This window comes from Gouania willdenowi, chromosome 9, assembly GCF_900634775.1.
Source record: "Gouania willdenowi chromosome 9, fGouWil2.1, whole genome shotgun sequence".
In the NCBI taxonomy this organism is placed as follows: Eukaryota; Metazoa; Chordata; class Actinopteri; order Blenniiformes; family Gobiesocidae; genus Gouania; species Gouania willdenowi.
Window position 1 is genome coordinate 7,332,124 of NC_041052.1, and position 25,725 is coordinate 7,357,848.

Consider the following 25,725-nt stretch of genomic DNA (forward strand, 5'->3'; position numbering starts at 1 on the left):
AGAGGTTGGCGATAGTACAACTACTATCAAGCAGAAAACCCCGTAGAAGAAGAAACAAAAAAAAACAACAACAAAAAAAAAAAAAAAAACGAAGAAGAAGAACGTGCAGTTGATTAATACAACCAATAGCGGGCAGACTTGAGCGTTTTTTTTCCTGCTGTATCCACCGAAGAAGAAGAAGAAATCGTCCAGGCTAATGCTAACAGCTACAGTGGGAAGTTTAATTGTTTAGTGTTGTGTGCAGCATTAAAAATGCTTCTTCATTCAGTGAGACCATTCCTGCTCCGTTGCAGGAGCTTACCGCTCGCAAGCAGCAGAGCTTACCATGCTGACCAAGTGGCTCGGCTCGGCACGGCCCCAGACAAACATTCCTCTGAATATCAGGTAGGTTAGCATGATGCTAAAGTCTGTAGCTCCTGGTTTACTGACAGTGATGTCATTGAGCTGAGGTGACAACTGACAGACTGAAAACATCACTGAGAGGACAGCGGTACAGACAAAAAAGGTCAAAACAGCAGCAAGCTAAAGTTTTAGCATAGCATTTTAGTGCTGCAAAAATACATATATTTGTCTGAAATAGATATATACACTATACAATCCAAAGATTCGTACCTAAAGCAGGAATGCTATCTATGTAACACTATTATGCTTACACACACACACACACACACACACACACACACACACACACACACACACATACACACATACATACATATGTATGTATGTAAGTGTGTGTGTGTGCGCGCATGGTTGAGTTATTAATACCTATCTTTGTTTATATATATTTGATTTTTTTTTAAATTATTAATTCAAATTAACTGTAGAGATGAGCAGAGAATGTACTACCATAAATATTAGATTACATTACAGAGGCTGTGAAATGGTTTTAAGATTAATAAACACATTTGCAACAGAAATATTCAATAAGATGGTATCAGATCTATTCTGTGTACAAGTTTGTAATATGTAAACTTTAGTTTACAAATGAGTTGGGATTTTTTTATTTATTCTCACCTTGAATAAATGAAAGCTACACAATCGCAGAACTGCATTCAAATGACCTCTCCTTTATGTTATTGTCATTTTTCCAGTTAATACATAAATTAAAGTTGAATTAGGATTGTAAAAAGTTTCAGAGTTAAAAATCACAAGTCCAAACTACATGCAGCTACCTCAAGCCCTGTCGCTTGTTGTGGTGTTGGTGACTGTAAAATTAAGCAATTCATATAACTTGTGTAGTTAATTTATAATAAATCTTAAAACGTTTTGTATTCCAAGGTTAATTATTAAGAGTTTATATTAAACATAAGTAACTGAGCTGCTCTGTTCACTAATTAACTCTTTCACTATACTACAGTTAGTATTTACTCCAAAGCACATGGTGTTTTATTTGAAGGACTGTAACAAACTTAATTAATTAAGCTATTACTGTTGCTTTATACAGCCTGAAACATCTAGGAATCAGGGTAGCCTGTTTGAACATATGAAAATACAAATAAATAGGTGTACACTCATGATATATTTAGGGGACATGCAGCACGAACATGAAAAAATAAACATCATGTACACATGACTAAAAAGTAAGAAATCTCCTAAACTGCTGTGATGTATTACCAAAGAAAGCCACTTGATGGCGGTACAGTTACAAGGATGACAGTGTAAACATAATAATAGCCCAATAACTGATCAGCACTAAATCATAGCAGTGGTAAATAATACAGATTGTAAGTGCAGTTAGACAGTTTTCAGTAAGTAACACATGCTCTGCAAAGAGCTGTTTGTAACATAGTAATTCACTGCCTAATTAAAGTGTTTATGATGCTTGTCCACTGGGGTCATTAAACATTGAAGTATGTTATAAAAGTGAAACTACCATTAAGGATCACTGGTGCTTTTATTGAACTAATGTTCAAATTTCACAGTTCAGTCATTTTTTTTTACCTGCTGCTTTATTTAAACTGTTGTTGCCTGTGTTTTGCTGTTTTATAGTCTTCTATAAGTCAAGGTCATTGCTGCGTGTTATTCAGCATAACCAACACAACCAGATCTGTTTGTTTTTCAGGAGAATTATGAGAGAATGAAAGCTCTTGTGGATGAACTCAGAGGCCGGGCTGAGAAAGTAGCTTTGGGTAAGTGTGATCTCTCAACCTAATGCAAAATGTCAAAAAAAAAAAAATGTAATAAAAATTTTGTCACTTTTTAAAAAAGTCGTTAGGATTCTTTTCGTATTCCTTAGGCTGTAAAATCAGGGTTTGTTTTTAAAATGTAAAGTTTGACGCTATGTGATGACAACAGTTTATTTTTCCTAATTAAGGAGGAGGAGAAAAAGCGAGAAAACTTCATATTTCTCGTGGGAAACTGTTACCACGAGAGCGCATTGACAGGCTGTTGGATCCAGGGTGATGCCTTCTACTTTCACCTTTTGATTTATGATTTTTGATTTCATTTGTCACTGTGTTTTACCAATGTAGTGTTTTATAAACTAAGCCAACGGTGCTTCATATTTGTCAAATTTGATTCCCTTACAGGAGTCCTTTTCTGGAATTTTCCCAATTTGCAGGATATGAGCTGTACGGGAAAGAGGACGTCCCTGCTGGTGGTATAATTACCGGGATTGGCCGAGTTTCTGGGTAAGTGCTTTTACATTTCTAAATTATATTTCCTTTAAATGCCTTAAAAAAAAGCTTGTAGGAAACGTTGATCTCCAGCTCAGAAATAGATCAGAAACATCTAACACTGTCACTCCTTGTTATTTCACACAGGGTGGAGTGTGTTGTTGTCGCAAACGATGCCACAGTCAAAGGAGGAACATATTTTCCGATCACAGTGAAAAAGCATCTTCGTGCACAAGAAATAGCTCAGCAGAATCACCTGCCATGCATTTATTTAGGTGAGTATTTCTAGCATGTGTTATATATGTTTGACATTATTAATTTATTGTCCAAAACGAATGAATAAAGGTTATAAATAAATACACAAGTGTACCCTGGCCATTAAAGGGCTTCTAAATTCTAAAGAGTAAGATGGAAAACAAATCACTCACAGAATTGAACCTATTAAAATATTTAAATCCATTTTTTTTTTCATCATAAATATTGGGAAGAAAAACAAACAAAGTTACAAATGTCGAGAGATTATTTGTAATGTTTTTCTGCATTTCCTGGACAGATGTCTCAAACTGTGTGTTTTCTTTGAGATGTTCTACATTTGATTTTTAATATTTGGTTCTTTACACATCTATTTTTTTTTTTTAATTTTTGATCAGTGGATTCTGGAGGAGCTAATCTACCCCGACAGGCTGACGTCTTTCCAGACCGTGAACACTTTGGACGTATTTTCTTCAACCAGGCCAGGCTGTCGTCAGAGGGAATAGCTCAGGTGATTTGTGGGTGTGACTTATTTATTACACTCACAGCAGAAACACTGGTTTAATGATGGCTTTTTCTCAGTTTGGTCAACTTTTTTTTTTTTTTCCAACAGCCTGTTTTCGCAAACATTTTAAGCTAGGTTGAACATTGTACATATCTGTAAATAGTTGGATGAAAAAAAAAGAATATGCAAAGTATGTCATTGTACAAATAAATTAATCTTGGTTATGTATTTTATATTCAATTCTTTATGTGCTTGGGGGAACAGATATTAGTGTATATGTCTTTAACTATTAAGAGTGTCTTGATCCGATATTATTGTTAATCGGTCGGATGTTAGCAAAAACAAAGGAGTATCGAATTATTAAAAATCTCTGATAAGCACTCACTCTGATACATCATTTATTTTGATTAGATTTAATGAGGTTATTTTCCAAGGTCTTCTAATTTATTTTTCATTTACTTAGTTCATTGTAGAATATGTTCACGTTTAAGTTAAACTAGTGGTTAATTTGCACTTGAAAAATATTTGACGTTTTTATTGAATTTATTGATTTTTTTTCTCAAGGTCTTCTACTTTATTAATTTATCCATTTATTTTATCATATTAGAATATTGCTGCTTCTTGACCAAGCTATCTCAATAAGCTTTTACCTGGATAAATAAAAATAAGGAAAAAATATAGAATGTTTTTATGTTTAGAGTTAACATGTATAACCCATTATAAATGGATCCGTTTTCCTCATAATTACTGTTGCTGACTGTTGTTCTCTGTTTGAACAATATCCATTGATTAAGTGTTTTTAAACATTGCACACTACAAATAACAAAACTATATTGTTTTGGAAGTGAAAAGGTTGTATGAGGACACATCTACTAACTAACTAACTAACTAACTAACTAACTCTATCTGTTTCTTTATTGATCCAGATTGCCGTAGTGATGGGTTCATGCACTGCTGGAGGAGCGTACGTACCAGCTATGGCAGACGAGAGCATCATTGTGAAGAAACAAGGAACTATATTTCTTGGAGGACCTCCACTGGTTGGTCACATGTAGTGTTAATCTGACTGCTGGCAGAACAAGTCATGTGATCGATGCAGATATTTGAAGAAATGAATCGTTTCATCATCAGGTCAAAGCTGCCACAGGGGAAGAAGTGTCTGCTGAGGATCTTGGTGGGGCTGAATTACACTGCAAGTATGAATCCAACATTCTTCATCAGCATTGACTTCTACAGGAGCAGAGGGGGAGAGGGGGGAGTGGCTTTGAATGAACCACTGTCTGCAATTTGTCTAAGTTTGACACAATTTTTGTTAAGAACTGAATCTGATTTGTTCCGTACATTCTAAGACTCCAATAGGGTCAGAACATTTCTGGTAAAATCCTACAGAAACTTAAGCTCGGGAATATTCAAATAATAGAAACATTTTCTTGAGAATTATTTATTGGAATTGCCTTTAAATTGGAAGTCATTTATTACATCCACACGTGAATATTCGCCTCCATGCAAAATATTACAATTAAAAAACATTTCTACAGATGTATTTGTAAGTTGAAATGTACAATTATTTAAGTATTATACACATCTTGTTTTTTATGACTTGCAGAAAGTAATACAATCTTAAACATCAGAAATATGTATTTATATAAGTAATATTTAACTTTTATAACCTAAATTCTCAGTGGAAAAAAACCCAGAAGAACTGCTATTCAAGCACAAACCGTGCAAGGTTTGTTTTTACTTAAATTATTTGATTGAACATTAATACCATCAATGTTAAAAGCCCCTTCTTAAACACAACAAAAAATGGCCTCTTCCTGGGCCTCATCAACATCCATCATGTTTACATCTTCAACATCTGACTGCTTCTTTTCACCCTCACTGTCCACTGTGTCTGGCTCAACATGCAGGTTTGCTCAAATAGCCACCAATTTCTCCAATATTATCAAGTGTATTTGCATGAAACCTGCTTGTTAAGGTCAAGCTAATGCTAAAAATATATATTTCTAACTCTATTAACATCCCTGTTAAGGGCCAACCTTTAATTTAGTAAATTCCCTGTTAATTACTGTTAATTCCCATTAAAAGTTTCCAACTTTGAAAGATTCCCAACATTTTTTAAACCTAGTCTCCAAACAAACCAGTTTGATTCTAGACCAGTGTTTCCCAAACTTTACTGCTCCATGTACCCCTTCACCTTTATTTCTTTTCACAAGTACCCCTTAGCTCATGTTATACATTATTTATTTGTGTCTGCAGGCACATCTAAACTCTTCCCTGTGTCTCATCCAACATTATCCTTGAATTTAGGCCTTTTTATTCATTTGTTTCTGATGTTTTGCTCCTTTTCCTTAACTTTTTCGTGTATTTTAAAGAGTTGTGCCACAAATTACTGTTGATGGATGAAAAAAAAGTCTGTGTGCATGTAAAAAAACAAAAATCTATAATGTTAAAAAATAAACTGACAAATATTTCTGTGTACCTGAGTCCTGAGAGGTGTTCAAGTACCCCTAGAGGTACACGTACCCCAGTTTGAGAACCACTATTCTGGTCCCTTAAAAAGTTTAGGTGTCAAATAAAATGAGTATTTTAAGCATGTTAAAAACTAAATATTAAAGCTACAATCACTTCAAGAAAGATAATTCTTTACTGAATAAATCAAAAATATTCCTAATAATTCACCCAAATACTGAAAATAAAGGATGAAGGTAATTTATTGTTTGTGTTACAACTGCTGACTATATTGGAGGAGATCAGTTTTTTGGATTAACATAGAGGGATGTTTTCTTTATGCAACATCAATCGTTTGTTTGTTCCATTTGTTAACTGTGCGACACTGCATGTTTCCATAGTGTGTGTAAAGACAGATGGGTGAGATGAGGACATAACACACACTCGTGTTTCACACTAATCCAACAATTCATCTGCTGCTATGTCCTCTCAGTGATTGTTCTCTCACTCCATTTCACAGAAAATCTGGTGTGACAGATCACTTTGCTTTAGATGATGACCACGCTCTCCATTTAGCAAGAAAAGCAGTGAGGAACCTAAACTACAGGAAAAACGTGGAGGTCAGAGCAGTCACTGCAGTCAGGTTTTGTTTTCTTCTCATCCTCTCTAACCAAGTCTGTTGTTGTTTGTTTTTAGGTTACACTGGAACCTTCTGATGAACCTCTTTACCCTGCAGATGAACTTTATGGGATCGTTGGAGATAATTTAAAGCGCAGCTTTGATGTCAGAGAGGTATAAATCCTGATATTGCTTTTTGAGTTTTGGAAATCATTTATTTAATTTTTGAATTAGATCTCATGAAGTAAAGTTAAAATTACCACTAAGTAGGATTTCAAATGGGCCGAATATTCCTAGTAAATTTCCATCGGAACTTTAACTTGGATGTTGTTAGAATATTCATTAATATGAACTTTTCACGAGTATTATTTTTTGGAATTGGAGCCACTTTTGAATAACTGATGCTGATTTGTAGACAATGTTAAAATATATTTTCCCAACTATATTTAAAGCTCATGCTTAAACGGAAAAAAAACCAAATCACAGTAAGAAAGAAGGAAAACAATTCTTTACGTCCATTTACGGGACTCCACATCCCATAATGCAATGCGCAATGCAAAATTGCATCAAAGGAGTGTTTACGGTGGGGATGAAAGTAAACTTCCAGTGGCAATTTTCTTAAAAAGAACTTTTAAAGTGGCAGTTTTGACCTTTTCCCTTTTTATTTTTTATTTTTCATTTTTTTGGAGTAAATGATGTTCGGTTCATTGATATATGAGGCATACACTTATGGGTTTATTTTAAGATGAAATCATAATTTCATTTATTTTATCTTCATTTAAAAACAAAAAAGAAAAAATATTAAATTACTTCTGTTTGTTTCTAAACCTTTTTATCATTTTTAACTTTTGTCAAAAATATGTTAACAAATTTCTGTGAAGCACTTTCGTCTACAATTACATTTGTTAACAAAGTTTACTTGGTTGATTTTTTTTTTTTCAAATAAAAAAAATATTGAGGGCAGCAGCTTTAACATCTCTGTTGAAGGCCAACCTTGACTTTCCAAAATTTCCCATTAATTTCCGTTAAAATATTCCGACTTTTGAAAATTACTGCAATTTTTCAAACCTTGTTGAAATGTTAAATGCAGTTATTTAAAACTACTCCAATTTGCAATAATTCCTATAATTTCCATGACAAGCTGTGTTTCCTTCCAACCTTTATGACTAAATCTCACAAACCAATCTTCTACAAAATGTAGCTGTCAGCTCTCTCTGATGCTCGATCAATAATGGGGACTGACATCCATCACTTCATGTTTGCGTCATCTGGCTGGCGTTGTCCGTTTCATCTTGGTCTGATCAACATCACTTTCACTTCTAAAAACCAACTCTAGCACCTCAACGCAGTTATGTATACTAATTTTAGACCTTTTTCTTTTAGAACTTGGTATTAAAAGCACAATAATATAACAATATTATTCATTATTCTATCATATATAAATATTATGATTTATTATTATAACAATAATATAATAACATAATAAAGCATTAAATAAGCTTGAATAATACATAAGCCTACTCATTTATCTAAAAATTACAATTTTGTGTCACAGGCAGTTTTTAGAAACGTTTTAAAATCTACTAGCACAATGCCCGTTGGAAGTATGTATTCATATAGTGGGAGGAGCTTAAGTTGAGTTGTCAATTATGGCCAAATGAGTGTGTGTTTGAAGGTTGGCTGTAAAAAGAGGTGTACATACTCTGTAGTGTTATAAAGGGGTATATGTGCTGGAGCAAAGTAAAATAGCGTGTGCGATTTCCCTGGTGTAATTCTATAGGACATGAACATGATAAATGGATAAATAAAGTTGGCACCAATGTTTGCTGGACTTAAGCAAATGGATAATAAATGTCATCCCCTGTCCTTTGACCCTCCTTCGGCAAGGAAAAACTCAAAAAACCCATTAGGAAAATGAATTACACACAAACATGTTATGTACATCCAAGGTACACATTAGGTTTTAAACACGTGGTGAAAATATCAGTGTTTATAATGCTGTGTTCACTGAGAAATGTGCATGTTTCGCTGTTCGCTTTGAGCACAGCCACTGCCATTGCCCGCCAATAACTTCCGGGAACTATTTGAGTCCATTTCAAACTTTTGTTGTTGCAACTCTCCCTCTAAACGGCTCTGTGTGCTTGCGGCATGTATGTCCATGGTGCGCATTAGGTTATAAACACGTGGTGAAAATATCAGTGTTTATAATGCCGTATTCGCTGAGAAATGTGCATGTTTACGCGGACTTAGCGGGCATGTGTTCACAGTACAGTGTCAGAGACGCCCCTCCCCCCTCTCATGTCTGGTCTAACCCGCGTTCAAAGTAAAATGAAAATAAACGTTTTGCAACTCTAAATAAGTCCAAAATAATGGATGCACACACTCTGGCTATGTGCAAGCTGTTAAAAAAGTTTCCAATCGACAGCCATTACATCGCACACACAGAAGTTTCTTGCTTTTTTAGAGAGAGTCTAATTTAATATGGTAACTTAAAGACCCCTAGGGGGCAGTCACACACCACCAGTGGTCCACCAACCGCTCTTTGAGAAAGGCAATAAGGTACATCAACAGCATGAAGCTTCTGTCCTCCTTGTTGCAAGCCATATTTTTTTATCTATTTTGTTCCCTTTTTATTGCATTGCAGGTTATTGCCAGAATTGTTGATGGAAGTAAATTTCATGAGTTCAAGGAGTTCTATGGAGACACACTAGTTACAGGTAAAATAATGATGCTGTTTTTTTACTGCTTGGAAAAGTTTCTTTCCCAACTGACATGACCCGACCTGAAACTTTGTATGTGACTTTGTCCTCGGTCAGGATTTTCCAGAATATATGGCTACCCTGTTGGGATTATTGGTAACAACGGAGTCTTGTTCTCAGAGTCTGCCAAAAAGGTAAATTTAATACTTTTTTTTTCTTTTTGTCTTGTTTTCAACAATACAGATAAAAACGTAGTGTAGGCCTCATTAGGGCTGCTCGATTATAGAAAAAATAATAATCACCATTATTTTAGTCATTATTGAAATCACGATTATTCAAACGATTATTTATCACCCAAAAAGTTATTTATTTTTGTACATAAAACATAAAATATAGTCTTTAAACATAAATAAAGTCCTTCAAACACTAAAATCAAGTATGTTCACTTTTGCACAAAATAAAACACTTCTTGCATGTGATGTCTTTGCTCTAGGTCTTCATCATCAAACCCAAAGTGTTCCCGTAGAAGAGAATTTATCTTACCGCTTGTTTACCAAGTGTTTTTGCTGCGTTTCTCCTGCCATGTTTCAAGACCACTAGCAACAACTTTGTCTGTGTTAGCCTGTAGGCTAGCTTTAGCTTTGAGAGGGGCAGAGGGGAGGGGCTTGCATGTGCGTAGATTAAACAACTCAAAGTTAGTATTAATAACATGTGTGCCAAGCTTTATATTTGTAGATGTCCAAAATAGTGGGTTTGTTTTATTTAGTAAATAAAACATATTTAAAAAAAATAAAAGTAAAATATATGTTTTTTTAATGATCGTTATTTTTGTAATCGTTGGATGTAGTAATTGAAATCGTAATCCAATTTCGATTAATTGAGCAGACCTAGGCCTCATAGATCAATAAATCAAAAGTATACAATATATAAATTAATATGTTAAAGTTTCATTTATTCAAACAACTTTTTTCAGGAAATTTACTTTGATCTTCTGACATGTTTCCAATGTCAACTGTCAGTCTTCCTCAGAGGCGTCTGCACTCAGATGCATCTCACTTTGATGTGACGTTTGACAGTCAAAACATGTCTGGAGATCAAAATAGATCCTAAGAAAAATTGTCTGAATAAATGAAACCTTAACATATTAAATCTAAGTATATCTTCTGAAAAATGGGACACTTTACTCGTAAAAGGTTGAAATTGGGACACGCAGGAATCTTTCACAGCATAAGGGGATCGTGTGGCGAACATGATGAGCAGCTCCATGTGCCGCTACACGCTATGTCTGGTTGAAGCACAGTTACCTGGGGTTACCAAGCGGAGGATGAACACAGGCAGCATCAGGGGCAGCTAAGTGGCGACAGGGGTCCTCGGGAAAAGACTGGAGCAGTCGAGCAAATAAATAGAATATTGTAATAAATAGACGGTGCGGCTGATATGTGTTATTTAGTTATGCAGATTAAAAAGGGAGTTAAAACGACTTGTGCACACCTGGAAATCCCTTTTGTGTACCAATTTAAAAAAAACGGAAAAACAACAGAAAATCCCCCCTACATTGCTGAAAACTGAACGTAGGGGGTGCGATTGCTCCGTAGGAGAGTAGCATTACAACGTTGCGGCTCCGAGGCTCAACAGCGCTGACGAGAACCCTGGCATATGAAATTGTTTTTGGACTCTAGCACAAGCAATGGGTTTGTTGACAAATGCCCAGTAAATGTCACTTGGGCACTGACATCAGTTGTGGATGAAAACAACCTTTAGGTTAAATACAGGTACAGTTGAATTTTTTTTAATTAATGTATCCAGCAGCTTTAATATAATAGATTGAATTCAGGAGATGATTTTCTCTCCACGTAACAAAATTTCACCAAGTTATGTGGAAATGGAAATGAGTAAGTTATGTCTCATGTCCCACACTTTCATGTTCAATGTTCGTTCAAATGAAAGATATTTAAAATTTAAAAAAAAAAAAAACCCACACACACTTTAAGGTCACCTCATGCTGGTTTGACCTTCAGCTTTGTCATCACTGTGACTGCTGTCAAAAGGAGCCGATGCAGACAGACGCAGACGTGCAACAGACACGTTGGAGCAGCCAATTCAGGAGAAAAATCAATAGAGCACCTGTGTTAGGAGACGCAGCGCTGTCATCGCTGAAGACAGGCTCAAGCTTGTACTCTGCTCTTAAACTGTTAAAAGCTTTTTTCCAGGGATGTGTTTATAAAAGGGAAGGCCAGAGGGAGATGTTGCTGCTTTTTATTTTATTTTTTCATAGTACGTTTATTCAACAGCACGCTGATGGGTCAGGTGACAGTTTTTAATAGGCAACTGTCATTCACTTTGCCTCCAACTTCTGTTCTCAATTTGAAATGCAAGGCAAGCTGCTCTGCTGACAGACAGGCAGGTGAGACGACTGCCAAAATATATATGTATGAAAACAAAGATCGGAGTAATCCACCTATATAAAGTATATGGAAATAAGTTGTTCACAAACACACATGCACTGCTTTCACATTGTCTTTCGCTGACAGTTCCTGGCAGCTGTGTCATGCAGGGACTTCTTTTCTTTCTGCCGTGATTGAAAGCTTTTCAGCGTCTCCATATATTCACAAACTCAAATCTAACAAATGAAGAGCCAGAGTGAAGCCAGCCCAGAGATGACCTTTCTCAAAGTGACTCATTTCTGCTTGGACTTGCCTCCGATGGAGAAGGCGATGATTGAAGTTTTGCTACTGACTCGGACGTCAGACAGCTTTTATTGAGATTTTTATTTTTCTCTTGGCCACATAAATTATCTATAGCAAACCCATCATGAAGGAGATTTAAAGTGCATTCCTTCAAGCAACTATTTAGATTCTCCTTAAATGCAAATGGCTTTTGCCCAGTCAGTTCAGTCATTTTCAACTGTTAAATATGTTTTAATTTAATGTTAATTTTAATTCCTTCAAGCACTTTATTTTTAATTTTTACTGTTGTTTTTAAGACAATCTAAACAAAACAAAAAAACACGACAATATTTGCATTTCCTGAAGAAAATTAATTTGAGAAACGCAGGTTCCAGCCCATGTCGTTGAACACTGCATCAGCATTAGCCTATCATTAGCTTAGCATTAATCTAAGATTGCCTTAGCATTAACTTTAAATTAGCTTAGCATTAGCCTAATAGCTAAGCATTTGGCTAGCACAAGCTTAGCAGTAAATTAGCATTAGTTCAGCATTAGCATGGCATTAGCCTAACATTAACATTAGCTAAGCATTAACCTAGCATTAGCTAAGTATCAACTTAGCCTTAGTTTAGTATTAGTCTAACAATAGCTTAGTATTAGCTTAACATTAGTTAAACATTACACTAACATTAATTTAGCATCAATTTAGCATTAGCCTAGCAATAGCTTAGTATTAACTAAACATTACCTTAGCGTTAGCGTAGCATTAACATTAGCTAAGTATGAACCCAGTATTACCTTGTTAACGTTAGCCTAGCATTATCCTAGCATAAGCTTTGCATTAACATTAGCTAAACATTAACTTAGCATTCGTTTAGCATTAGTCAAACAATAGCTTAGCATTAGCTAAACAGTACCCTAGCATTGACTTAGCATTAGTTTAGCATTAGACTAGCTATAGCTTAGCATTAATTAAACATTACCTAGCATTAACATTAGCCTTGCCAATGAACCCTCTGTTAAATAATGCAGAACATGATGAAAATTGTTGAAAAAGGTTGCAGGATCTGAAACAATCTAAATATTTCTTAAGGCAACTATTCTCCTTAAATGCAAAGAGTTTGGGCCAGTCAGTTCAGTGTTTTTCAAGGTTTAAATATGTTTTTTTTTTTATTCCTTCCGGCACTTTATTTAATATTTATGCTGTTGTTTATTTCTTAAGACGCTCTAAACAAAACAAAACAAAACAAAAAACATTAGCATATGCGTATTCTAAGGCACTGATGGCTGCTGCTGCCGGTGTTCCTCCTGCCTGTGGCCAGTTGTTCTGTGCGGTTTGAAATATGCATTTACTTAATATTAGATGCTATTTCTTTTTTTTTTTTATTTCTTACAGGGTACACATTTCATCGAATTATGCTGCCAGAGAAACATTCCACTTATTTTCCTCCAGAACATAACAGGTCGGTAAGAACTCCTCCGAGACATGGAAATGATTAATGTTCAAGAATGTGTTTTTGTTTCTTCGACGTAGGAAACATTGACTGATAAATAATGAATGTGTCTATTACAGAGTATGATGTGATAACAGAAAAACTGACAAAGTGTCAGATTGTATCCCAGTCACGTCCCATAGCGGCACGTACAAACGGGCCTTCCTCGCCACTTGTTTATTTTTAACACTCCCGAACTTTCTCCCCTGAGAAACAATGCACAGACTCAGACGATAGTTTTACTACTTCTGTTTTTAGTTCTTTTTGTTTTTATCACCGTCTCGTCTCTTGCTTATCACTTTAGGCTTCATGGTGGGCAGAGAATACGAAGCTGGAGGAATTGCTAAAGACGGAGCCAAAATGGTGACCGCAGTGGCATGTGCCAATGTGCCCAAGTTCACGGTCATCATCGGTGGATCTTACGGTGCAGGAAACTACGGCATGTGTGGCAGGGCCTACAGGTATTAAGAGACTGCTAATTGTGCTTATAAATGAGCGGATCCATTTAGGTTACAAGAAGAAGTGGTGGGAATCCTAGTGTAATGGACAGAAATTAGCATTTAGCTAAATCTGGTGTATTTAAAACTTTGGCTGTACATTAATACACACTGTCCCACTCAAATAAACAAATAAATAATAAAGTTGTATTGCATTAGATTGAATTAAAATTTCAAAAGTAACTAAACCATGCCAATGATTCAAATATATACTCCAAATTTCAAAGAGAACTGCCGATCAGCTGTATTATTTGGTCAGTTAGCTTCGTGATAGCTAATGCAACTAAAGAAAAAAGAAAAGGGCGGGACTCCTGGAGCTGTTAAGACACGCCCAGTCCATACTATAAAATCTCCAAAGAACAATATATGCTATGCTAACTAGCTACTCTATACTAACTATAGCTCTCTATTAACATTTTTCTCAGTCTGTTTTGATTGCAGAGAAGACGGGTGCTAATTTTTATGGAAGAAGCCACAAAAACGTCACAAACCACCATTCTCAGCCAATAGTAAACTTTAATTGTAATAGCCTGGTTTCAACCCATAGAGGGCAGTCACTCTTACATTTTCACAATAAAATATTACACATGGACTAAAATGTCAAGAATTGGACAATCAACAACACTACTTCTTACATAAATACATTTGTTTTCGGAAGAAAAAGTGGTTTTGGGGTTTAGTTACTCCTACAGTACAGTTTGCATGTTCTCCTGAGCTGGCATCCATGCTATCAAGTGTGTTTCTCTGCCTCCCTCAAGAAAGTGTCAGAGGCTTTGCAACACAGTTTAAGATGGAATAAACTGCATACAGATGGATGAATGCATTGACCTCTACTAATAGATTATCATAGTACTTCTGGCTTTAAACTCCAGGGATCAGTGGATTTGTAGACCCATCCATTAAAAACTGAATTAACAGAAAGTCAACATTTTGTTGTAGCAACGCTTTTTTTGTTTTAAATTAACAATTTTTTCCTTTTTGGAAAATCCATCAAAACTTTAAGAATCCATTTTCTTTTGCTCATGGCTGCAAAAGGGTTGTATTGTGTAGTAAAGTGGTAACTAAGAATGGCAGCTTCTAAGTCAGACATGGGCAATTGGTGGCCCAGGCGCCACATGCGGTCCTTCGTCTGTTTTTGTGTGGCCCCCAAAGTAAATGAATAGAATTATAGAAAAATCCAAAAAATACTTAAAAAATGAACAAAATGACAGAAAAATACACAAAAATGACAACAAAATAACAGTTACTCCAAAAACACACACCATTATATTGTAAATGTACAGGAAACGAGAGGAAAATACACAAAATGACTTAAAAAAACACACAAAATTGGGAGAAAAAAATCACAAAAGGACTCTAAAAACATATCTTCCTTTTTTCTTTAAAAAAAAAAAAAAAGTCTTTGCTCTACAAACAATGGAAAGTAAACAACTGCTTTGTGCCTCGAACTAATTATTAGCATTTGCGGTGGAAAGAAAACATTTGGGGTAGTGTGTGAATTATTTTTAGTTCCTTTGTTTGAAATCTTTACTGATTATGTATTCTCAGGGCTTTTTTTTAACGTCTACATTTGCCTCAGTAAAACCCACATTAACCATCTCCATCCATTCACCCCACAGCCCCCGTTTTCTCTACATGTGGCCAAATTCCAGAATCTCCGTAATGGGCGGTGAGCAGGCGGCTACCGTCCTGGCCACCATCACTAAGGATCAGAGGGCACGCGAGGGAAAGGAGGTAATGATTTACAATGATCTGCACATCTGCTCACTGCGCAGGCTTCGATTAGCCACGCTGGAGTTATGCTGTTGGAAGGACAGACATGATAAAACACACTCTTTTTTTTTTTTTTCCCACTCTAATGATTGGACGTGCAGCTGTGATTATCGTATCCTAAACATGTATCCATCAAGTGGCTGTAATTAACCTGTCAGAACAAAAAAAAAAAACCAATCCCAGTAGTCTGGGCTTCTGCTGAGACGTCAGCAAAGCTCAAGTGTTGCAGTATTGTAGAGACGCAGTGAAAAGCCTAAAGCAATCTAATCCAGCAGTTTCGCAGATGTTAATCTAACCCAAAACTCACAGTTGAGTAGTTTATGTTGTCTTCACACCATCACATAATATCAAATTAAACGAAACTCATTTTTGAGTTTTTATTTACTTTGTCTGACTTTTGGGGACATGCCACTCTTCTAACTAGAATAAAAGCTCCTGATATGACACTGGAAGACTGCATCATACTTTAATCGTTGTGTGCAACCAATTAATGTCACTCTAGAGCCTCATTATTGCACAAGCTTTTAGTCCAAAAGCCTTTAAGAACGGTATACGTGCAGACACACCTGCCGGGTTTATAATTGCCCAAACATCTTGAGTTTTAAAAAACGATTGGAGGTGAAATAATTTTATCAGATAAAGACACAGTGTAGATCAGTGGGGGTATGTGATGGCACTACGTGGGGGGGGAGAGAGAAACAAATGAAAATGTTAAAAATATAGCGTTTTATGTTTATTTTTAGTTAAAAATGATAATTGTGCTAAATATTGCCAGCAACTCTTAATAATAAAAAGAACAGAAAATCAACAACAAAATACACAAAATTACACCAAAAACACACACACTAAGAAAGAAAAATACTACAATTACCAGCAACACACAAAACGACAACAGACACACTAAATGAGAGAAAAATACACAAGATCACTGCAAAATACACAAACATACAACATGACATAAGAAACAACAAAACCATAACAAAAACACACAAAATAAGAGAAAAATATATTGAATAATTAAAAAAAACGGACAAACAAGAACAAAATACACAAAATAACAACAAAAACACACAAAATGACAAAAAAACAAGTTGATGATAAAAATGATCTTGATTAGAACATGAACTGAAAATACAAAGGTCAGTCTTGGTTTTACATCAGGTACTTGAGCCAAAAAAGTTTGAGAACCACTAGTGTAGATCAATGTGTCAAACTCAAGGCCCGGGGGCCAAATCTGTTCCTTTTAAACATCCTATCCGGCCCGCAAGGTAAAATATAAATGCCTGAGAAAACATGGATGATTGTGTAAATTACCAAGTAATTTAGTTGTGTATATCTCAGTAGGGTTGTAATATACCTGGAAAATGTCCACGGGAACTTGAGCTTGCAAATTTTAATATTAAAAATTAGAATTACTATTACCTTTTGAAATTAACTAGAAATTGGGAGTGATTTTTGAATCACTGTATTATATCCAAACATAAATATTGGCATCCATGCAAAATAATACACTTTAAAAAACGTAACATTTTTAGCAGATTTATTTGGCAGTAGAACTTTATAATTAGTCAAGTGGAGTTTAATTTTTATCAAATTCAATGATACTCTACAGGGTTTCCAGTTTTCCCATGCTTGTATAACACGATGGAAGTCATTTTTACACTTGAATTGTTGGAACAAACTCAATTTTTCCAAAATACTTCTCAATTGTCAAATAATAACTATTATTTTATATAATTTATACATGGAAATGCAAAGTAGCACTTATGTTGAAATAGTTCAATTCTCCACCTCTGCGGCCCACTTGAGATCAAACTTGTCCGTATTTGGCCCCTGAACCAAATGAATTCTACACCGTTCTGTACTAGATCAATACATTGAAGATCATTTGCTCAAAGAAAAAACTAAACGGTTGAAATTGCCGCTCAAGTGTTTGCTTTGCTCTCCACTATAAACACTCCATTTGCTGACATTGTCGGAAAAAGTTTTATGCATTGCATTGTGGGATGTTTAGTCCCATAGATGATGCATTTAAGTGTTGATTCTTGTGTTTGCCCCCAAAACTCTGCATAAGTGACTTCCAAACACATTTCTGTTTTTTTTTTTCATGGACTGAAAGTTGTGGCAAAATAATGGCGGATATTTATTTTAGGGCTGACACGGAAAGATCCAAATCAGGTAGAAATGGAATGTCTCGCAGAGTGAGGTGATGTCACGGGGAATACTGGGAACAAGTGGTTCCCAACCTTTTTCAGGTCGTGACCCCGTTTTGAGATCATAAATGTCTAGCGACCCCCAGGGACTTTTTTCTTTACTAGAATTAGTTTGTGTGTTACAAATAAAGAATAGCCAGCATTATAGAATATATAAATCTAGTCCAAATAAAATGCAGAATGAAAAGATTTGAGGAAGTTTAAATATAGAATGCAGTTTTTTGATATTCATTGTCTGTGTGATGTGTTAATTTGAAAAAGAATAGTGCTTTTAAAAGAAATTTAGAAATATAATTTTAATGTTTTTGTTTTTTTTACCAATCCCTAGACATTTCAAGCAACCCCATTTTAATTCCGGGCGACCCGACATGGGGTCACGACCCCAAGGTTGAAAAACACTGAACGAGAACAAAAATGGTGACATGCAAGGGATATAACGATTCACTCAACTCTCAATACGATTCGATTCACGATACTGGGTTCACGATACGATTCTCTCACGATTTATTTTACAAAATGGGACTGTAGTCAAATGATGACTGAAAAATATTCCTTTATTTTTTTGGGGAAAAAAAATACTGTATTATTTTCCTTTTATTTTTCATTGTCAAAAGAATCCCTTGATAAACTATTCAAAACAATGCAATTTAACTAAAAATAAATCTTGAATGAAATAAATAAAGGAATAATACAAATGAAGAAAAAGCCTATTAATTTAAATTCTGGTTCTATAGTAAACAATGCAAAACTGCATAATAGTTCTTTTTCTTTTTAAAAGTGCAACTAAAAATGTATTTTGTGCCTTAACAATTGGACTTTAAAAAAAAAGTAATTGCGCGGTTTTTACATCAGATATTTGTTTGGACCAGCAGAGGGTGCTGGAACCCAGTGGTTGGTTGGCATGCAGATATTGTTGCAGTGAAGAAGAGATGCTAAGCGCTAGCAGACAGAGCTAATAGAAAAACATGACTTTTTTACAGATATTCACATAGTATTACAGGTATTCTTTCGGTGCTAAAGGGATAAGGAATCATTTATGAACATGTTTAAGAGTAGCAGGCTACACTTCTGGACAAGAGAAGGATAAATATGTAGCGCCCTCTGCTGTTTAAAAAAAGTACTGCGGTTCAATTTTCAGAGCATTGATGTGAATCGTGATACTTATGAATCGATTTTTAACTGCCTTACGATTAATCGTTACATCCCTACACTATCCTACTTCTCGGGTGAAGTAACACAAGAAATTAAATTAAAAATGAAGACTTCTATGAATTCATCTGAGACTCCACATCCCACAATGCAATGCGTGAAACTCCAACAATGTTAATCAAAACAAACTTTTGAGCGGCAATTACAAATTATTTTTTATTTATTGATCTATGTGGTCTACACTATGGCTTTATTTTATAAAACAATAGTTTTCAGCAGCTTTATATTGTAAACTTTTAAGAATTTTCATTTCATAATTTTCATATGAATTGTAATGAAAGTGTTTTGTAATTAAAATACATCATCTCTAATATGAGATTTGTAAAATAAAAGGCTCTTTCTTCAAATTGTACCTGCATGTAATTAGTTGACGACTCTGCAATTTGTGTAACTATTGAAAAAGTGAGAGAATAGTAAAAGGTTTGTTCACAAAGTGCAACCACCGCGTTATTACTTTGACCCTTTTAGCGAGAAACGAGGCAGCGCCACTGCGTCCTACTTAGATTTGATTAAGGTCATCAAACATGTTTTCCAGGCTGAATTTCTGTAATTTATCAAATTCCTGGCACCAAATATTCGATGAAAGCATTATATCTTTTCACTTATTTTTTTTTCAATCTTTTAAAAAATTATAATTTCCCCAGAATGAAATGCCTGAGTATTTTCCAGGCTTATGAGAAATTTAACTACATCTCCAATAATCGCTTAACCTTTAAAAAATAAGTCTTCAGCTCTGACCCTCATTCCATTCTAATTGGTTTTTTTCCCCACTCATCATTCCCAGTTCACAGCAGAGCAGGAGTCGGCCATGAAGGAGCCGATCGTGCAGCGATTTGAGGAGGAAGGCAATCCATATTATTCAAGTGCCAGGTAAGATTAGTTCTCCTCAGCAGCAGCAGCAGCACGATTTAATAAAGCACAGATAATGAGGGTGGAGAGTTTCCAGTAAATAACACATCAGCTTGTAGCTGTGGTTCAAAACTTTTTACTTTTTGTGTCACATAATCCAGAAAAGTAAGTCGCGCTCATGGATGGAAAGTGATGATCTGATGACTGTTGCTCAACTGAGACGCTGGGCCTCATGCAGCAAAACTCAATTTTCTCTTACTTTTTTGTTAAAAGAAAAATAATTAGACAAATAAACACAAATAACCTCCAAATTGAATTAACCCAGAAGTGCTAAATGTTGCATCCCACTTGTACAACATCCCGAAAGATGCCAAAAATAGGACAAAAAAGTGAGGTAAAAATAACTTTAGTAGAAGTAAAATCTAAATACTTTTGAATCCAATCAAACACAGGAAAAATGCAATATTTCAGAGCGTCAGTATTAGTGATACAGGCGCAGCAAAAACAGAGCATTGGTAAAACATACGCAATGCTGTGAACATTTTTTTTTAACTTATTTTTTTATCACAAATTAAAAAAAAAAAAAAAAAACAATTATTAAAATTCCTTTAAAACATTTAATAATGCAGGTTAGGTGACATTTTGTGTTTTTTTTGTCTTCTTATATTTAAAATGTATTCTTGGACAAACATTTCCCATAATAGGCTGTGATGTTTTCAGCTTTTGACCACTTTTTTTTACCTAAGACAATTGTTCAAAAATCTATGGGTATGAACTAGGGGTGTCCCAATCCAATATTGATATCTGATATCGGTCCGATATCAACCAGAAAACAAATATCGGATTTTATTGTAATCGGACTGCATTTAAAATCTCCGATATGATATAAGCGCTCTGATAAGTTTTTGTTGTTTTTGTCCCCGCCCTCAGTTGTTCCCACCATATACTGACAGTAAAAAAATAACATGAATTGTTGACTATTGTTCTCTGTTTGAGGAACATCACTTGATCAAGCCTTTTCTGATATTCCACACTACAAAATAAGTAATAAGTATGTATGATTCGTGCTAATATCTGTTCGTATCGATATCAATATTGGCCAATACTGCACTGGAATGTCTTGGACTGTAGGATAAATCTCGTAGTGGGCTTAACTTTAGACACGTTGATCCCAAATACCTGTTTTCGGTATTACCACTCACTCCTTCCCTCTGTCCACAGCCACCACCATTATACCTAAGCTTCACGCCTACAACTTCACATCTCACTCTCACTTTACAATAATCAACTCTTCCCACCCTTCCATTTTTCTACCTTGAATCTTTCCTCCCAGCTCCCTTCCCCCTCCACCTGCCCCCCACCCCCTCACCAAGGTGTAACACTGCCCTCTCTTTTTATATTCTCCCTTTAATAAAGTGTTTCTTACCCTTCCTTAGGGAGGGCTGGTGATGGTTACAATAAAATAAAATCATTGATTTAATTGCAATAACAAAACATGCATTGTTGTGTTAAAAAGATTGCACTTCTTGTAGTGTTGACCTTTGACAGCATGTACAGACAAGGTGAAAAAAAAAAGCTTTATGTTTTTGAATTGAAGTTGTTGTTAAGGTGTTACAGTGCAAGCTTGTTTGGGTTTGTTAACCTCCGTTCTGTCTACTAAAGCAATGTCTGCAAGTGTTTTCAGCTGGTAGACAATGTTCAAGATGTGTTTCAGTCATTTTACACCTTAACATAGAGCATTGTTCCCTGTTTTCTACATTTTGAACTAGCTCACGGGCCAACTGTTAAGCTAATGCTAGCTTGCTTAATTGATCTGCACCACATGTACAATACTATATAAGAAATATTTATGTAAAAATTGGTATTGAAAGGATATTTCATTCTGTATTGGTACTGTTTCATAATAAACATCAACTGTTTACCTGCTTGGACAAAACCTGAGGCCCTGACAGGTGTTTGAAATAATATGTTAAGGTTTCATTTATTCAGACAACTTTTTCAGGAAATTTACTATGAAATTGAAGCATCTACTGATAGATCTCATGTGTCTTTATGAGTTATTTCAGGTCGGCCATTCCCAGAAATAAATCATGAGGATACATCAAAGCAATCAGTAGATGCTTCTGAGTAAGACTGACAGTTGGCAGTTGAAACATGTCAGGAGATCAAAAAAGATTTCCTGAAAAAATGTTATCTGGATAAATGAAACCTTAGAAGACAAAATTAACTTGCTGGAATTAGATATTGTTTGAAACAACATTATTAAAAATGTATATGGCATTTTAAGTTTTCCTATTTTGCACGATTGATGGTTATAACATAGGTTTAACCTGTTATTTCCATTGAGATATGTATAATATATATATATATATATAATATATATATATTATATATAATGGGCCTAAAATTTGAGGGGAGTGGACAGTATCTATTAATATCGAAATTTTAGTGTTGGAGAATGTCAGCATATCAATTATTTATTTAAAAAGAAGTAGTAAACATTTCTAGTGCTAATAAAATCTGAAATCTGAAGGGTTTGTCTCGTATTTTTAGTTCTTGTATGACTTCTTGCTCAAAGCCCACTGTTGGTTTGCCTTTTGTCACAGAACAAATAATACGCTCCAAAAACTGTTTCTAAGTTTAAACCTCAAACTGTAGGTCTAACAGATGGACCATAACAAAAAAATGACCAAACATAGTTATAATCTTTTTTAAATCCAGCCACCATCTCTTGACTGTACTTTCTTTGTTTTTATGACGGCTGCCTAGAGTTTCATCGGCAGATCTGATCTGCTCCATGTGGAGCGACTCTGTTAAAGTGAGCGTCTCCTATTGCTTTACCTTCCACTTAGAGCAGTTAGTTCAGCTCTGTTCTAGGAGGTGCATTCAGATTGGTTGGCAGCATTGTCACAGCTTGTAAAGTGCAGTGTCATTACTGCCACAGCAGTGGAGTTCAAGCTGTTTGCACTCAGCGTTCTCCTGAAGAAAATTACAATAACGAGTTGAGTCTGACCTTGTGGGTTTGATTCATGTTGCACCATCAGACGGTCTCTCAGGCTGCCCGTCTTCCCTCAGGCTTATGGAGTTTAAGGACCTCCACTGTGATCTGCTCTGTTTGATCTCTGTGCGGAAGATGTAACTATAGCCGTGCTGGTTGGCTAGCCAACTCGCCTTTGACATTTCATTTATCTGTTCACTCGACAAAATGAATACAAATTAACAAATTAATTAAGCAAAATGCAAAGGATCATTGAAGAATTGTGTTGTTGTTGTTGATAGTTTCAATGTTGAATTATCTGTAATAATAACACTCACTAATCATTAGGGGTGTGCATTGTCATGAGTCTGATGATATGATGCAATATTTATAATTACAAATTTCACCTTTGCCAGTGCAAAATGGCATGAAATACAATTTATTATTTTTTTTTTTACTTGCAAAAACAAGTAAATGGAATTAACTGTAATTAATGTACAAATATAAAAAAACAAGTGGTATGTTTATCAAACTGTCAAGTTAATTTTTGATTCTACAACAGATTCAGATTCTGTTAAGTTCTTAAATGATCTTTTAAAGTAACCACATACATCGATAAAAGTGGCCAGTATGTTTTATGAACCTATTGACTGGGCGTTTACGTGCTATGCATTGTTATTTTTCCAACTGCAATTTTTTTTTGGTCGTTTTTTTTACCTTTTCCAAAATGTATTTTCATAACTCCATTAACTATTGCATCGTATCGTGACCACGTCAATCGATCAATCAATCAACGTTTACTGTCATTCAAAAAAAGAACAACAACAAAATTTCATTGGAGCATACAACAGTTGATGGTATGTTGTGGAGTGCATAAATACACATCAAAAGTATATGGTTGTTTAAGGCACAAAACAGCGACTATCTATTGCCCCACCCCAACAAGTACAGATTTGTCTGCATGCACCGACCCTCATTGATGTTGCACAGTGAAGTCGATGAACTGAGGCATCAAACTCTACCGTGAGGCGCTCCAAGTGTATTAAAGTTGGACAAAGGAGTGAAGGAGTAACACAAAATGTTGACACTCGATTAAAAGGCATTGATTATAGGCTTGGACAAACACCACAAGAAGGATCAGAGGAGAGAGCTATAATAATAATAGGCCATCGACTAATATCAAGCACTTCATTATGTTTTCAGATTGTGGGATGATGGCATTATTGACCCCGCAGACACAAGGACGGTCCTGGGCCTGAGCATCTGTGCCGCGCTCAACGCTCCACAGCAGAAGACCCGGTTTGGAGTTTTCAGGATGTGAAACGCCAACGTCACACTCTGTGCATTTGTACTTTTATCTGTAGATTTTATTTAGTGAAGTGATGGCACATTATGAGCTGTGAGACATTTCCATGATTGAACTGTGCCTTAACTGTTTCTATTGCAATGTAAATGAAACTGTAAACTCTAGAAAATCTAAACTATTGTCTTTGGTTTTTGTTTTCTATGTCACATACTGTAAATGGAGATTTAAAAAAAAAAAAAGAAAAATTGGTTTGGTGTGTTGTTGTTTTTTTTTTTTTTGGCAATAAACACATTTTCTTAAGGGGGCGCTCTGTAGCCATACAGTAAGTCATCTTAAAGCTGGGATTTTATCCATTTCATAGAAAATACTTCCTAAACCAAGTTATGTCTGACCAAAGAAAAAATTAGGAAAGTCTATATGAACATTTGAAGTGATTTTATAACACTTATAACTATAATATCTGCATTTCCTGAAGAAAATGAAGTGAATTTTTTTTTTTTTTTTACTAATGTTTAATAATGTAATGAAATTTCAAAAAATGCAAATGGCCTATTTGGAGATCAATTGAGCTACAAATTTAAATTATGAAGCAAAGATATGGGAAAAAAGTCAAAGTTAGCTAGAAATATTATTTGGGGTAAAAGAGGTAAAACATCTTTAAGGTAAATATTACTGAAGATTGCTGAATTGTTTAAAAAAGGAAAAAAAGTGCGTGTATGTATGTATGTGTTTATTTCTTTTAATAAAAAAAATTCTGGTCTAAATTCATGCATACCAGTAAAAACATCAGTCGCATCAAGACTTAAGTTAATACTTGTAAACCAAGTTATGTCTGACCAAAGGAAGCATTAGGAAAGCTCGTATTGCAAAAATATTCAAACTTTTGAAGCAATTGTGTAACATTGTATGAGAATAACACTATCTATAAAAGCAAGGAACGTGTGTGTGCGTGTGTGTTTGTTTGTGGAGCAACTATCTCCCCCACGCAGTGTCTGATCAACCTGAAACTTTGTCAACGGGTTGCGCATTCCCCGAGTGTGTGCATCCTTCATTTTGGAGTCATTTGGTCATTCCAAAACCAATTTAAACCCAATTTGAAATGACCAATCCACACTCTGGAACTCCTGTCAAACATTGTTTTGGAACACTGATGATGTCATCAACAGTGATGTCATCAGAGTTCCAATCAGAATGTTCTAACTGATGATGTCATCAGCAGTGATGTCATCGGTGTTCCAAGAATGTTCAAACTATTCTAATGCAGTGTGAAGCTGTCTGTCTGTACACAATAACTTGAAAAGTTATGAATGGATTTTGATGAAATTTTCAGGAAATATTGATAATGGGACAAGGAACAGCTGATTACATTTTGGTGATGTTCTGGCTCCTAAAAGAAAATATATAGATATATATATCCCATTAATTTTCCCATCCACACTGTGGAACTCCTGTTAATATCAATATGAATACATACCTTTGACGGGCACTGTACTTGTGTTTATTAATGTAACAAACAAAAAAAAGAAAAGAAAAAAAACTAAAGTAGCCTATTTGGGGATCAAACATTTTATCGCATTTAGTTTATGAAGGTAAACTGAA

General features: G+C 35.2%; 1 protein-coding gene across 1 annotated transcript; it reads left to right on the forward strand.

Annotated features, from left to right (window-relative positions):
• Nucleotides 1-252: 252 nt before the first annotated feature.
• Nucleotides 253-24,375, forward strand: mccc2 (methylcrotonyl-CoA carboxylase subunit 2). Its single transcript, XM_028458210.1, has 17 exons — nucleotides 253-384; nucleotides 2,066-2,132; nucleotides 2,318-2,402; nucleotides 2,532-2,633; nucleotides 2,766-2,893; nucleotides 3,269-3,381; nucleotides 4,302-4,415; nucleotides 4,507-4,571; nucleotides 6,347-6,446; nucleotides 6,523-6,618; nucleotides 9,089-9,161; nucleotides 9,261-9,337; nucleotides 13,206-13,272; nucleotides 13,607-13,763; nucleotides 15,419-15,533; nucleotides 19,779-19,864; nucleotides 24,024-24,375. Exons 1-17 carry the CDS (start codon nucleotides 253-255, stop codon nucleotides 24,139-24,141), a joined length of 1,695 nt encoding a protein of 564 aa, XP_028314011.1. The 3' UTR covers nucleotides 24,142-24,375.
• The last annotated feature ends 1,350 nt before the right edge of the window (nucleotides 24,376-25,725 follow it).

What these genes read in the sequence shown, in the direction of transcription:
- mccc2 (XM_028458210.1), top strand. Translation starts at nt 253, where the DNA reads ATGCTTCTTCATTCAGTGAGACCATTCCTGCTCCGTTGCAGGAGCTTA. An exon ending in TTCTTGGAGGACCTCCACTG is followed by an intron (nt 4,416 to 4,506) that starts GTTGGTCACATG and finishes TTTCATCATCAG; the next exon opens with GTCAAAGCTGCCACAGGGGA. An exon ending in ACTACAGGAAAAACGTGGAG is followed by an intron (nt 6,447 to 6,522) that starts GTCAGAGCAGTC and finishes GTTTGTTTTTAG; the next exon opens with GTTACACTGGAACCTTCTGA.